The sequence below is a fragment of the Thermobia domestica genome, chromosome 10, assembly GCF_964235325.1.
Source record: "Thermobia domestica chromosome 10, izTheDome1.hap1.1, whole genome shotgun sequence".
In the NCBI taxonomy this organism is placed as follows: Eukaryota; Metazoa; Arthropoda; class Insecta; order Zygentoma; family Lepismatidae; genus Thermobia; species Thermobia domestica.
Window position 1 is genome coordinate 85,593,691 of NC_137463.1, and position 14,236 is coordinate 85,607,926.

General features: G+C 35.5%; 1 protein-coding gene across 1 annotated transcript in view; it reads right to left on the minus strand.

Annotated features, from left to right (window-relative positions):
* The window catches only part of LOC145662523 (aminopeptidase N-like), a 125,097-nt gene that overhangs the window by 90,635 nt on the left and 20,226 nt on the right, over positions 1–14,236 (minus strand). The window contains exon 2 of the mRNA XM_081728183.1: positions 2,338–2,911. Coding sequence (XP_081584309.1) covers positions 2,338–2,864 — 527 coding nt within the window. The 5' untranslated portion in view covers positions 2,865–2,911. The remainder of the gene's footprint in view (positions 1–2,337; positions 2,912–14,236) is intronic.

Genomic DNA, 14,236 nt, shown 5'->3' on the forward strand with positions numbered 1-14,236 from the left:
AAGTTTCTTTACCCAGCCCGCTTAAATCTTTGTTTTATCAAAGTGCATATTCATTAATATGTATGAATTCAATATTAATAATCCTTATATGTTAAATCTAATTTACAAATAATAAAATTAAATTTTACAGAATTTAATTTTAATAATCAAAGATGCATTTATCTTTAGATTTAAAGAATAAATCATAAAACCAATTCGTTAATATTCCAACTAATTTCAAAGAAACGAGAAGGATACTATTCTATAACTCAATTGGCTAAAAATTTTAAAAAAAATGGATTCAGGATTGAGCTCGGGACACGCAGTTGGTAGGTAGACGCATTACCAGCTGCAACACTCTACCTCTACATAAGATTTACCTATAATATGCCAATACTTAATTCCAATAAACGTCTGAATGAAGTTTTTCTACAGCTCCGCCATGACATATAATTTTGCCATACTGTAGGAGTATAGATCTTACCACAAAGAAACGTAACTGTCCAATCACCAAATATTATGTAAGTATGGTTAATTAACGCCACCTACACAAAATTTGCAAGGAAATATATTTTCTCCTCGAATAACTCTTATTTATCACATGTACGAGACTTCAATTGGGCTTGAGCGCCCTCGTGGACTAAGCGGTTAGCGTACGCGCCTTTGACGTTGGAGTCCCGGGTTCGATTCCCGACGGGAGCTCATGTGGTTCGGATTCCACGATAATCAGTAGGTCCACGTCTCATATAGCCTCACTGCTGAACGAGACGTTAAACTCAAAATCAACTCAACTCAACTTCAATTGGGCTTCTAATGAAGAGTTTTATAATGATAGAACAGTAATCAGCGTTGCTATACATGGTCTATCATTCCCTTTAGTAACGCTTTTTGTATCCTGTATCAGTACATTTTATCGTAAAGTCTGCGCCCTACGCTGCTCCTGAAACATGGTGGTGCGCGCCATATTTAAAATTATACAGTACCAACTACTACTTGGGAAACCTATTGCTATATTAGAATAGCAGAAACAGTTGAACACTTAATTGCGGGAGCTTGCTTTGTGGATGTTATGCCATTTAAGCTAACAGCTATGATAAGTTTTCTTTTTCAGCTGTCTTTTCTAACTTCGTCCTACTTCTTTCAGTCTCATATTTAGTAAAAACAATTCACTACTCTTTAGATAATTTAAATCAATTTTTTTCTTGAACATTGGTCGGGATTCGAATTATTGTCAGTCCAACTAACAAATTCTTGTGTTACTTTACTTTCTTCAATACTCATTGCTATTAGGTAAAATAAAATACTTTTAAATGATTCAAAGCAGCTTAGTTTACATAATAATACTATTAAATCGTTTCCTGCAGGTCTTTAATTACCAAAAAAAAAAAAAAAAAAAAATAGTCATTAGGATTTTTGATTCACGAGATTAAGGCACACTCCTTGACTAACCAATGCGTGTGAAATTCTTCTGTCTTAAACAGTAACTTTGAACGGAAACAGCAAAGTGGTATTCACATATATATCGAGTGTTATAAAAATGGTGCCCATGGACCACAGAGCATTTTACAAGTCAAAATAAAGCAAAAATTATATATTTGTATATCTTTAGAGTCTTCGTCTGAAGACACAAATTGTACTGTGTGGCAACGTTGCAAATAAAGAACCATAGATTAGACTTACCAATCTATCAAATAGTTATATCGATACTTTCCAGATGGCAGCTTAAGTCGATATTGATTGACACTAGCATCATTTATTAGTGAAGCAATCGGTTCAACTGCTTGTTATATTCGTAAAGTAATGCTAATGGCTGAAAGTTAATATGTGATATTGCTCCATTGTGAAATTTTGATTTCCCATAGAGGCAGAAGGAGACCCCCGGAGGGCATACCATCATATAACACTTTCGCTTTATTTTGGCTTTAGAATACTGCTCTATGGTGCCGTGGGCGCCAATTTTAGAACACCCGATATATTTCATTTATGTAAAGTCACCCGGTGCAGGAGGAATATAGTAAACAGTTTCTTTTCACACTTCAAAATACTACATGGAAACTTGGAAGAAAATTAATGAAAATTGTAATAACTAGGGTGATCGAGTACATTGGCTGATAAGATTAGGAGTATCATATAGATATTAAAAACTGTTCAGAAATTCACTTGCACTGATTAATTGTACTCATACTTGTGCTAATTAATATTCCTCCTACATAAGGCATTCACTTCCCATGATTTCGAGAAGCATATCAAGATTTTACTTCATAAATATTAACATGCAAATTTTATCATTTAATGTATTGCTATAACCATCAATATATGTATTCATAGAATAATATTCAAACATTTTTGTGTACTTACTTTTTATCTCCAGTTTCGTTGTCAATGTATTCGAATGATTCCCATCCTCTAGCTTTGGACAAACTGCCGTAGAATGGAATGTTGATTTCATACGCCTTGCCTTCCTCTAGAGTGTTGTCTAACTCTATAATCATCAACTCATTCTCTGATTGAAACTCTAAACTCCTAACTGATATAGAATTCTCTTCATCTTGTTCGGAGACGAGTATATCGGATGTTGAAATATTGTACTCTGCTGAATTTAGAATTATCTTGTTCGTTGAATCTATACATTTTACATAAATAGTCGCTTGTCCAGAGAAACTGTCTTCTTCTGGTAATAATTGTGAAAATCTCAAACTGTACAAGTATGGCTCCAAATTCTCTGGAAGTCTACTGTTCTTCTCAGTATCTTCCCGTTTGAGTCGTTGTCTTGAGAACGGATTACCAGGCCTGCCAAGTCTAAACGCACTTGAGTGTTGAAGTAATCCCAGTATCACCACAAATAGAAAAACTGTTGTGAATTCTAACATTGAACGTGCTACCATCTTGGAGAAAATTTTTTAGCAGTTAGTCAGTCATATGATGAAATTTTCTGTAAAGAGTAAAAAATAATAATGTAAACATGTTATACGGTGTCTCCTAGCTTCTATACTTAACATTTTCTTAATAGCTTGAATAGGAGTGATGATTTCCTAACAAAATCTGGACGAGATTTATGAGAAAGTAAATACTGGTGTGGCGGTTTCTTAAGTAGCTAGACGGTGGGGCTAATGTTTGGTGACAAATTATTTGCCAGGGAATTGGGACTATATTAAAAATAGTTGACTGGCTCTGCCATTAAAACATGTTTGTCATTTAACCATCTGAGTTATAGTATACTCAGCATACTTGCGCAACAATTTTTATAGGGCTAGTTCGTGATACTTCAAATTATATGCCCGTAGCCAAACTTCCTCTATAAAAATTGTTGCACGAGTACTGCAGGATTCTGAAGCTTGGATATTTAGATAGGACATATATTAGTTTTCTAAGTGAAGTCCTGGCCCGACTACAATAGGTCCCATAGTTTCGGAGCTATGGATCTTTAAAGTCCATTTTTTTGTTTTCGGCAGTCTATAACTCCGAAAAGAAGCATTTGTGCGCCCAGATAAGTCTATACTTTTTGTCTTATCTTGATGTCAGGAAACACCTCCCAAACGTTGTCGGTGTTGTTTTGAAACACCTCCCAAACTTTGTCGGTGTTGTTTTGAAACACCCTGTAGTTATGTATAATAGATACACTTTTCTCGTCACCGTATACGTGGGCTTTCTTGGGGTTCTCCAGTTTTCTCCCGCTTTCTTCATTCCACCATTCATTTCACATAATTACCGTCTCCTTTAGCCTAGCCGGCGTAACTTTGGGACGTGAAACTTAAAGATTTCATTTCATTTTCATTTACTTTTCTCGTGTAGAGTTTCAGAAGGTCCAAAGCTCAGTTTCCTGCCCTCGTAACCACTGTACATCACCCAATTATTGCACCATTGAAAAACAATAGCCGCTAAGTAGTTAGCGTACGCGCCTTTGGCGAGGGAAATTCTAGTTCGATTACCGGCAGGAGCTCTTGTGGTTCGAATCCTACGTTAAGTTGTAGATCCACGTCTCGGTTTGGGTATAAAACCTCACAGTCAGAGCCTCGCGGCGACAACCTCGCTGACCAAAACCTCGACGCCCGAAACCTCGCGGCTCAAACTCTCGCCTGGCCAAAAGCTCGCCGACCAAAACCTCGCGGGTCAAAAGCTCGCCGGGCCGGAACCTGGCCTGGCCAAAACCTCGCGGGCCAAAATCTAGTCATACCCAAAGTCTCACCTGGCCGAAACCTCGCAGTTCTGATCTCTGAATACAGAATCACGCATCAAGGGTGGTCTAAACTACCCGGGACGTAATCTCGCCTGGGAAGAAATGTAGTCAGTATAAAACGTCGTCACGGCCATTTCTTCGATGTAGAATGCTCTCTACACCGTGTATATTGCTATATGTATATATTTTGTAATGTCACATCATTGCATTAAAATAATGAGAAGAAAAATTATAACGCTTGCTTTGAAAATCTATCCTATATAAAAATAAAAATGACTATGTTTGTGACACTATACCTCTTGAGCCACCCGACCGATCTCGATCAAATTTTCAATATAGATGAGGTTCGGTCCTGGGATGTATTTTATAATTTCATTTTGACGGCACAACGAAGGGGAGGGGGAAATATTTAAAAAGAAAATGAAACTTAAAAATTCTTGAACCACGGGACCAATCTCGATCTAATTTGCCACACAGATCAGGTTAGAGCCTGACATAGTTTTTATCATTTCACTTTGACGGAAAGGGGGAGACATAGAAATATTTAAAAATGAAAGTGGCTGCGTTTGTGACTTAATAACTCTTGAACAACTCGACTGGTCTCGATCAAGTTTTCAACATATATAAGTTTTTGAGCCTGGGATGTTTTTTATTTCATTTTGACGGTGACCTTAAGAAATTCTAACAAAATCGAATAATATTTATGAAAGTATGAAAAAATATCTGAGTTTTTACGTATCCCGTTATGTTTTGTAGGTTAAAGGAAACGTAGATGATCAGAATGAAGGAAATGATGGAATGAAGAAAGTGGGAGGAAGCAGGAATACCCCGAAAAAGCCCACGCTCACGATATTTTGTATCTTCTTCTTCTTCTTCTTCTTCTTCTTCTTCTTCTTATTATTATTATTATTATTATTATTATTATTATTATTATTATTATTATTATTATTATTATTATTTGTAATATGGAATTGCATATTAAGCAACTCATTGGGTAAATTTTAAGGAAAGGTTTTTTTCTGCAAAGTTTTGCCCAAGCGAGATTTTGGCCCACAAGGTTTTGGGCGGCGAGGTTTTGGCCAAGGGATTTTGGCCCGGCGAGATTTTGTCCCGCGAGATTTTAGCCACGCGAGATTTTGGGCTGCGAGGTATTGGCCACGCGAGGTTTCGGACTGCGAGATTTTGGGCGGCGAGATTTTGTCCCTACCCCCCACGTCTCATATAGCCTCGCTGTTGAAACGGACACTAAACTGAAAATCAAAAGATCAAAACTTCTACCAAAACAACTTATAAGTTAGTGTGTCCTCCGTCGTTGCCTTACCTAAAGGAACTGAAACTCCTTTTTAAAAAAATAATTAAATAAAAAGTCCCATAATCTTCAGAACATGTTTCGACCTAACACGACTAGTAAAAGCATACGTCACTATTAGGAAAAGAGAAACAGTGATACAATGCTGTTTAACAGTGAGTGTTTTACATATGGCCCTACAGCGTGGTCCGGAAGTGGGCGTACCTCTAATTGGCGTTTTCTGGCGGTTTTAGGTTTTACCCACATTTGTTTGGTAACATTGCTTTCCATTGTCTGGCAACATTGCTATCATTTGTTTTCTGCTGTTTTCTGCTTGGAAACTGTTATTTGTAGTGAAGTTGGAGTAATCAACAATGTGTGATCAAAGTCCATATAGCATTGAACAAAGATTAGGTGTTGCGGTTTGGCTTCACGAAAGGCGTTACACAGGTGACACCATGGAAAGTATTAAAGCGAAATTTACAGACCGCTTTGGTGGTAATCCAACGAGAAAAGCAACAACGTTGGGGTAGGAAAAACGTCAATTTGTTACGGGCAGTGTGAAAGACCCTCGTGACTCCGGAGTATCTCCGCAAAACATCTGCGACAAGTTGGCAAAGAATTCAGCTGTGTTACGACATGGATGGTGATCATTCCGATGTTTATGACTCTTAAGACTCTTAAGACTTCAAGATTACTGTGTACAGACCTTCTACCAAAACTAACACTGTACTGTTGAAACTAAATAGAGAATACGCCCACTTCCGGATCACCCTGTACTGTGCATAAATAAATAAATAACAATTTCTTTCAGCAAAATAAAAAAAAAAAATATTATTATTGATATCTAACAGACTTTTTTCCTCCACAAAAGTTCGTTTTCTTTCTTTTTTCGATTTTCTAAAAAAAATTATAAACGATAATTTACCCCCAAGGATGTTGTTTATTTCAGCTCGATATATCAGCTGATATATCTTATTTTCAAAGAATATATTAGTTAAATACAAATTAAAATTTAAGTGCAATTAATAGTAATTTTAGGTTTTACTTCATTAACAATATTATGTATTGTCATCTTACTAATGACATAATGGAAGGATTACTAAGTGTATATTTCAGGATCAGATTCAGCTCAATAAGTGGCATAGTTATCATTCAGCATCAAATATTAGGATCAGATAGAAATTAGGTTTTCTCCATTTTCTTGTAAACTACGGAAGAGGATTGACGCTCACGCATACCATTTTGTTTAACTCAATAAGATTTATTGATTATTACAGGGGCGGATCTAGGGGGAGATCGGGGCGATCGTGCCCCCCCCCCTAGAATATGTTTTTCATTTTAAAAATAAAGCCTATCCTAAGAATTTTCACCTTTGTATTATAAATGTAAAATAAAACCTATTGACTTCGAACGACGCCTCCTCCGCAAACATTCAGCCTGAATCCGCCCCTAATCTGTGTCATTTTTGGCCTTTTCTCTGGTTAAACTCTAATACTATTGTAAAAAAAAAAATGTTAATTACATAGTGAATAGTGATGTGTAATTTGTTGAATAAGAGAGAAATTTTTCACTCTACTGTTATTTCTTTCACATTAGTACTAACGAGGAAATCTTTTCTAGTATCACACGAAATGTGGAACGAGACTATGGCCAATCGATTTGTGATAGTAAACACGAAAATCCATCGGCGGGAAAAACCCTCGATCGCAACCGTTCCGTACTTATGGGGGAAGAGTAGGGGCACTACCAACACAACACGTTGTGGATAATGAGACGAAATATGGCGCGAGTTAAACGAAAATATGCATAGAAGCACAGTTATACATATACTAAAGTGACATTACATTCGACAATACTCTGACAAGTGAGGGCAGAGGCGTAGCACATAACGACAGAAGAAGGTACGGATAAACGCAAGTAAAAATCGTCATATAATTAGTGTTGTAAAAAAAAACGTTTTTTTCCTGTGAAGTTTTTTCAATAAAAAACATCGTTCTTTTTCATGTTTTTTTTCAAATGTCTGTTTTTTTTCTGGCAACTATTATTTATTGATTTATGTTGCAGATTATTGAAATAATCGACAGAACTTGAATTGAAGCTCTCGTAACTTACAAATCGTTTGTTTCTTTGTACCTATACGAGCAAAATTGTGTGATTATTCCATTCGGACCCAGGTCATTTTTGGCGTTTTCCTAAATTTTCATTTAGTGGCTTATTACTCAAAAACCATTCATTCGATTGATATGGCTAAGACCTTGGTTTCTACAAAATGGATGTGGCTATCTTTTGGTGTAAGCTGCAATACAGTATTGCGAACGGGTGGGAAATTATACAAAAAAATTCCTAACCGAATTTCATTTCCTTTTTTTTTTTTTTTTTTTTTTTTTGTATCTAGCACCACTGCTGCTATATGGGTTCAAGTCACCTAACAAAATTGTTGGTGTGTTGGCAAGGTACAGTGAAATCCTGAAGTCGCTGGCTTCCATTCAAAGAGGGAAAGAAAACATTCTCTGTCATCATACACATGAAATTTTGACGCTTTTTACGCTTCAGAAGCAAAAATCAACAGATATGCCGGGGCTACAGCTTCTCTAATTATCCTATTGAAACTTTTTATGGTGCGTTTTGTAGGGCAAAGTGAAAGCTTTCAGGTAGTGGTACGTTTGTTTCAATGTAGCCAGCAAGAGGGTAATGATAGAGAGGAAAAGGGAAAATTTCCGAATTTTTCACCTAAAATTGGGAATTAATTGTTTTGGCTGGAAATACTGCCATCAGACAGACAAAAACTATCTAAAAATAAACGTTAGTACTCCAAGAATATATTCTATAAGTATCATGGCGACATCTAACAAAGTAAGCATGAAATTAAGAAAAAATATCTCATTCTACCTCAGAAATTCATCATTTTCTTATCATTTCCAGAACATGGTTTATTATAAACCTCAACTGTACTTCCCCTAATTATTCTAGTGAAACTTTTTATGGTGCGCTATGTAGGCTAAGGACGAGGCTTTTAGACACTGGTACAATTGTTCGAGTGTAGCCAACAAGAGGGAAATAATAGAAACAAAAAAGGGATTTTTTTAAAAATTTGTCCCTAAAATCTTGAATTAAATTTTCTGCAGCTGGCAACACTGCTATCAGACTCACACAAACTATCTTAAAATAAGATTTGGTATCCTTATAATATATCCTACAAGTATTGTGACGATAACTAATAAAGCAAGCATATCAATAAAAAATATCTCATTCTACCTTAAAAAATCACAGTTATCTTTCCAATTAGAGATCAAGGTCTAGTGTAAACCTCAACTGTACTTCCCTTAATTATCCTATTGAAACATTCTATAATGTGTTGTGTAGGGCAAAGACGAGACTTCCTGATACTTGTTCGTTTGTTCCGGTGTAGCCAACAAGAGAGAAATAAGAGAGACAAAACAGATAATTTTCCCAAAATTTCCCCCTAAAATCTGGAATTAAAATTTTCTGTAGCTGGCAACACTGTTACCACACAGACACAAACTATCTTAAATTAAACACTGGTACACCACTAATGTATCCTACAAGTATTATGGCGATATTTAAGGAACAAAGCTTCTAATTACCAAAAATATATTACGGTAAACAGAAAAGTTGGGAAAAACTAGAATAATCAAGAGTTAGAACCTAAATATGCATTTTTCGTGCGCCCCCTAATTACCCCATTGTAACGATCTGTACTTGCGTTTATTAAGTAAGGACAAATGTTCGATTGGCGTAAGTTGACTTGCACTCGAACGTATAGGTACGGATTTATAAACAAAAATTTATATTTTTTGACCAAATTTAGGGAAATTTTAATTTTCGCAATTGGCAACACTGCGCGCAGATCCGTCCAATTGATGTCAACAGTTAGATATTCATCTGAGGTATCTACCAGGCAAGTCTTAAGGAGGTCTTTCTACAACGAAGGAAGCTACAGGGGAAAAAAGAAGTAAAGGAAATTTGAAATTAGAAAATTTTCGAATTTTTGACTGACATGAAATTTGAGAAGGAAATTCGACACCAGGAGAAAAAGAAATTAATATGATAAACTATGGTCCAACCATATTTGGCGAGAATAATATCCCGATATCTTAATTAGTGTCCATACAGGAGCGGATTAAAAAAGCGACATGCCTGTGTGTACCACTTTGGCCACCTGAGCCACCGAGTGTACATTTGATTACATTTTTTTGACTACAAACCCGTGTTGTTTTTGTAGTTATAGTCTCTTATAATAATATGGTTGTTGTAAACAATAACTTTATAAGGAAAAATTTTCTCTCCTTTTTACATCTTAGTTCCAACACTGTTGGTGAGAAATGCAGGGTGTTTCAAAATGAATACCGGGCTTTTAAGTCTTCATAGTACTTATTACATTTTACGTACAATTATTAGCGATGCATCAAGTAAAAGAGCACCTCAAACAGTCTTCGCTACAAGTGTTTGATGTGAGATTCATTCGTCACACGGCACTCATCTAGTCGATAGGCAAGAAAGGCCCATAAACTTTCCGCCATATCATACAAAACACATTCAATTTAGGGCAGTCTCGTTTCAACTGTACCATCTCCTGAGGATTTGCTGACGGCCAGATGCAAACATTATGAGTGTTCACATTAGCTCTTAGGTGAAATGTCGATTTATCACTGAAGACGACACAATCCAGAAATTTTTCATCGTTATGCAGCAATATTTCATTTGCGAAATTGGCACGTAAACCGTTAGTCTGTAGCCTTTAGACCTGTAGCAACTGCGAACCATAAGGACGTAGTTGCAAGTGTCTCCTTAATATTCTTCACACAGACGGTTGCACTGTACAGATTCAGTCTTTATTAAAACACAAAAAGATTTCTGCTCTCTAGTCTCTGTCTTTGCTACTTGCTCTTTCTAACGGCAGACAGAAGAAACAATGCATGTACTACCATGAGCAAAATAAATGACGCGTCTCTTTATTTTGAAGTTTTTTGAAAATATCTCCGTTTTCTTTATATGTTCGAAATTTCGGAAGGTTTCCCCAGCAGGACAGGTTAATAACAAACCCGTTTTTAATATTTGTGTTAGATATTAGCTTAAAATAAAGAAATTAGAAGCAAAAAACCTTAAATCGACAGAAATCTCGAGAATTACCAACTCTGCTAAAGTAGGAAATTTTAAAGAACACGAGGGAATTCTGCATTTCAACACGAAGCAGCGACATCTATGTCATTGAGAGAAATGTGGATTAAATCTACACACTAAACTTTTAACGAATATTTCTAGTATGTCTTATTATATGCATTATCTGCAAACTCCAAATATATGAATATATGCTAAGTATTAACATAAAGATAGAGCAAATAGTGGAAATTATCTATGGAAAAGGACGAATTGGTAGGACGATCGTAATGAAATATCGTCTATACCGGAACAGGCTCAGTTCACGTAAAAAAAAAATAGCTCAGTTAGTTAAAGCAACGAGTCTGTATGCTGAAGGTAGCGGGTTCGATCCCGTGGAAGTGCCGTTATCATTTTTATCACTACACTACGTTTATTTTTTTATTTTTTTATTTGGGAAAGAATCAAATTGTAACGTATGTGTAAAACTCATGACGATACCAAAAAAAGAAAAAATGCTGTTGTCGCACTTGCATTAGCGTCCCTAATTTTGTTTGCAAACAGTTTCGTAATTATTTCCCCTGTGCTCACTGCTCACCATATGCTCGCTGGCGCATAATGAATGTTTCCCAGTAAATGTTAATTCTAATTTGGAGAATTTTATAAAGTTTCACAATATTTCTCACTAGATAGTCTTTTATCTACGTGTTTGGATATTTTGATAACAGATTTCCCTATTAAATGTTTAATTTTCCCTAGATGTTTAATTACGGAAAAGTTTTACAATGTATTTGTATTGAATTGAAATTGTTTTGAATTTACTACATAAGGTAAGTAGACCGAAGGAGGAGAACTCAAGTAATTGATATTCTACGTAAAAGCAACCTATTGTAGAATGATGATGCTTCTTACCTTCAGCACATAATCTTTACGTTAGAGAGTCAGACAGAGAAAAATCCTGGTTTTTCCTCCTCTATGACCACCCATCTTAAACCTCTACATATCATTGTTCGTCTCACAAAATTTCGGTGCTTCAAAAACATTCAAATAATAATAATAATAATAATAATAATAATAATAATAATAATCCTGAATATGCCATCCTTACATAATGTAGGATATCTTAGTTTCCTAGTTTAAATCTTAAATATCTTAGTTTAAAATGCTTTCTTTAGTACTTATTTGAGCAACCATGTAGGAGGGGGTACGACTTTTTATTTTGCCCCTCTCATTTCAGTAGCCTTCCAACAGAAAGTAATTTTTGATAAGCAGGACAGACAAAATGAATAAGAAATATATTTACAGCATCCTCTCCCCTTTCATGATTGGAATATCACGTAATATTTTTTATTCTACGAAAGATGGCCCTGTGCGGTTAGGGGTAGGTAACTAAAAAAATACCTAATATATAGTGCCCCTTGATTGTAATATTACCGCTTCTTTATTTGTACGAGGGAGCCCCTACACAATCAAGGGTGACCAAAAGATTAGGAAGAGTGTCTATTGATTCCAGTGGTGGATCCAGCACGAACTCCTGGGGGAGGGGAGGGGAAGTGAAACATTCTTTTGATGATGTGAAGCTGTCACAAATTACCAGTTAACTAAACTAAACAATTGTGGGGGGAACTGGAACCCAGTCAGTTTAAATTGATGTAAAAGTTTGATTTTTGGATTCATATTAAAGTTTTGGTTTCAAATGAGAATTTCAGTCCAAGTGGTCAATGATCAAATCTCGTGGGGCTCTTCAGTGTAGGGTAATACGGCCCCCTTATGAGAAAAGGCAAAAATATTAAAATATTTATAACTTTCGAATTTTTCGTCTATTTTAAAGAAATGTTGGGCTTTGTATTAAAGTGTTGGTTCCAAATGACAATTTCAGTCCGACTGGACAATGATCAAATCCTGGGGGGGAATCTTCAGTATAGGGGGCTACGGCTCCCTTATGGAAAAAGGCAAAAATATGAAAATGCTTATAACTTCCGAATTTTCCGTCTATTTTAAAGAAATTATTGGCTTCATATTAAAGTCTTGGCTTCAAATGACAATTTCAGTCCGTGTGGACAATGATCAAATCTCGGAGGGCTCTTCGGTGTAGGGGTTTCGGCTTCTTTATGGGACAAGATTCACGTAGTTGATATTGCAAAATTGTTTTGTATATATAAGTGGAAACTTGCACCATTTGGTTAATTTTACCTCTTATGTTTTTCAGATTCATATTCCAAGCAATAGTTACTTCGCAGAGCTAAAAGAAGGCACTTACTAGTTTCATTAAAATGAAATGTCTTTTATGAGAGGAGCAGACGAACGAACAGGAACCCAAACGTTGGTTGAGTCGTACGGTTGAAACTCGTTAAGCTCGCTTCAATTATTATTATTATTATTATTATTATTATTATTAATAATAATAATAATAATAATAATAATAATAATAATAATAATAATAATAATAATAATAATAATAATAATAATAATAATAATAAAGCATTGCAGGGACCTTTGGTGCAGGGGGTCGTGCCAAGTGAAATTTGAGGTGGACAAATACCGTGTGCATGGGTATGTGTTTTCTTGAGATTTTCCATTTTCCTCCCACTTTCTTCATTTCACCATTTCATTCATCATCATTCTCCCTTAGCGTAGGTGCATAATCGTCCAACGTTAAACTAGATATTGCAATTTCAATAATAATAATAATAAAAATTAATTCAACTGAAAGGACTGTAATTTATGTGGACAGCAATTATCATAAATATGCAACCATTATAAAAACAATGCTTTGAGTAGAAAGATAATCCTTCCCAAGTTTTAACGAATGCGCACGAGATAAGACATGTCTCGAGAAAGAGACAAGACGCGCTTTGTGACATCCAAGATAATACGAGGCAAATGTTTTGAACACGAGATAGCTTGTAAAATGTCTCGTCTTGTCTGGAATGTCTCGAAAACAAAAGTCTAAGTTTTAAAATTATTTTTCAAGATCTATTCTCTCAGAAGTAGTTCTCTGCCTTAAAATTAATAACGACATTTGTGATTTAAAAAAAGATAAACAATGCCTAAAGTTAATAGTTAACTTTTCGAAAAGAAGCTTCATTAAGGGTGAACCTGAAAGATGTCCACAAACTTCGGGAGGTGATTCGTGACATCAAAAGGAGACAAATGGTCCTCTTGCAGTTTTCGAATTCAGCTTCGTTGTCGAGATACAGGGTTGCCAACTGGTCGTGTTTGAGAAACTCACTGGGAATAAATTCAAGTCCAAAAATAAACTACTACTCATATATTTTTCAGGTCAATTGACTTATACCATGTTGTAAGGTCAAATATTTATTTATGAAGTGTGTACAAAATTCGCCAGGGTCTTTTCTGAGAAAATCGTCGAGAAAAAGTCACCTCCAAGAATAAACTACCCCTCGTAAATTTTTCTAAGAGAAATATCTGATACTGCAATATAGGGTTGTTAATTAAATATTGATTAATGAAAAATAAACAAAATTGTTGAAACCATTTTTGAGAAAATAGCGTTTTTCGATTTTCGGCTGTTTGTAAACCACACTTATTTTAGGTGGTAGGAAAAAATGGAAAAGCTCCTGTAAGAATACTAAGTAAACCCTAAGTTTAAAATTTGGTGTAGATAAGTTGAACGGTATGGCCTCTAGGCGAGTGCATATAAAAGTGTG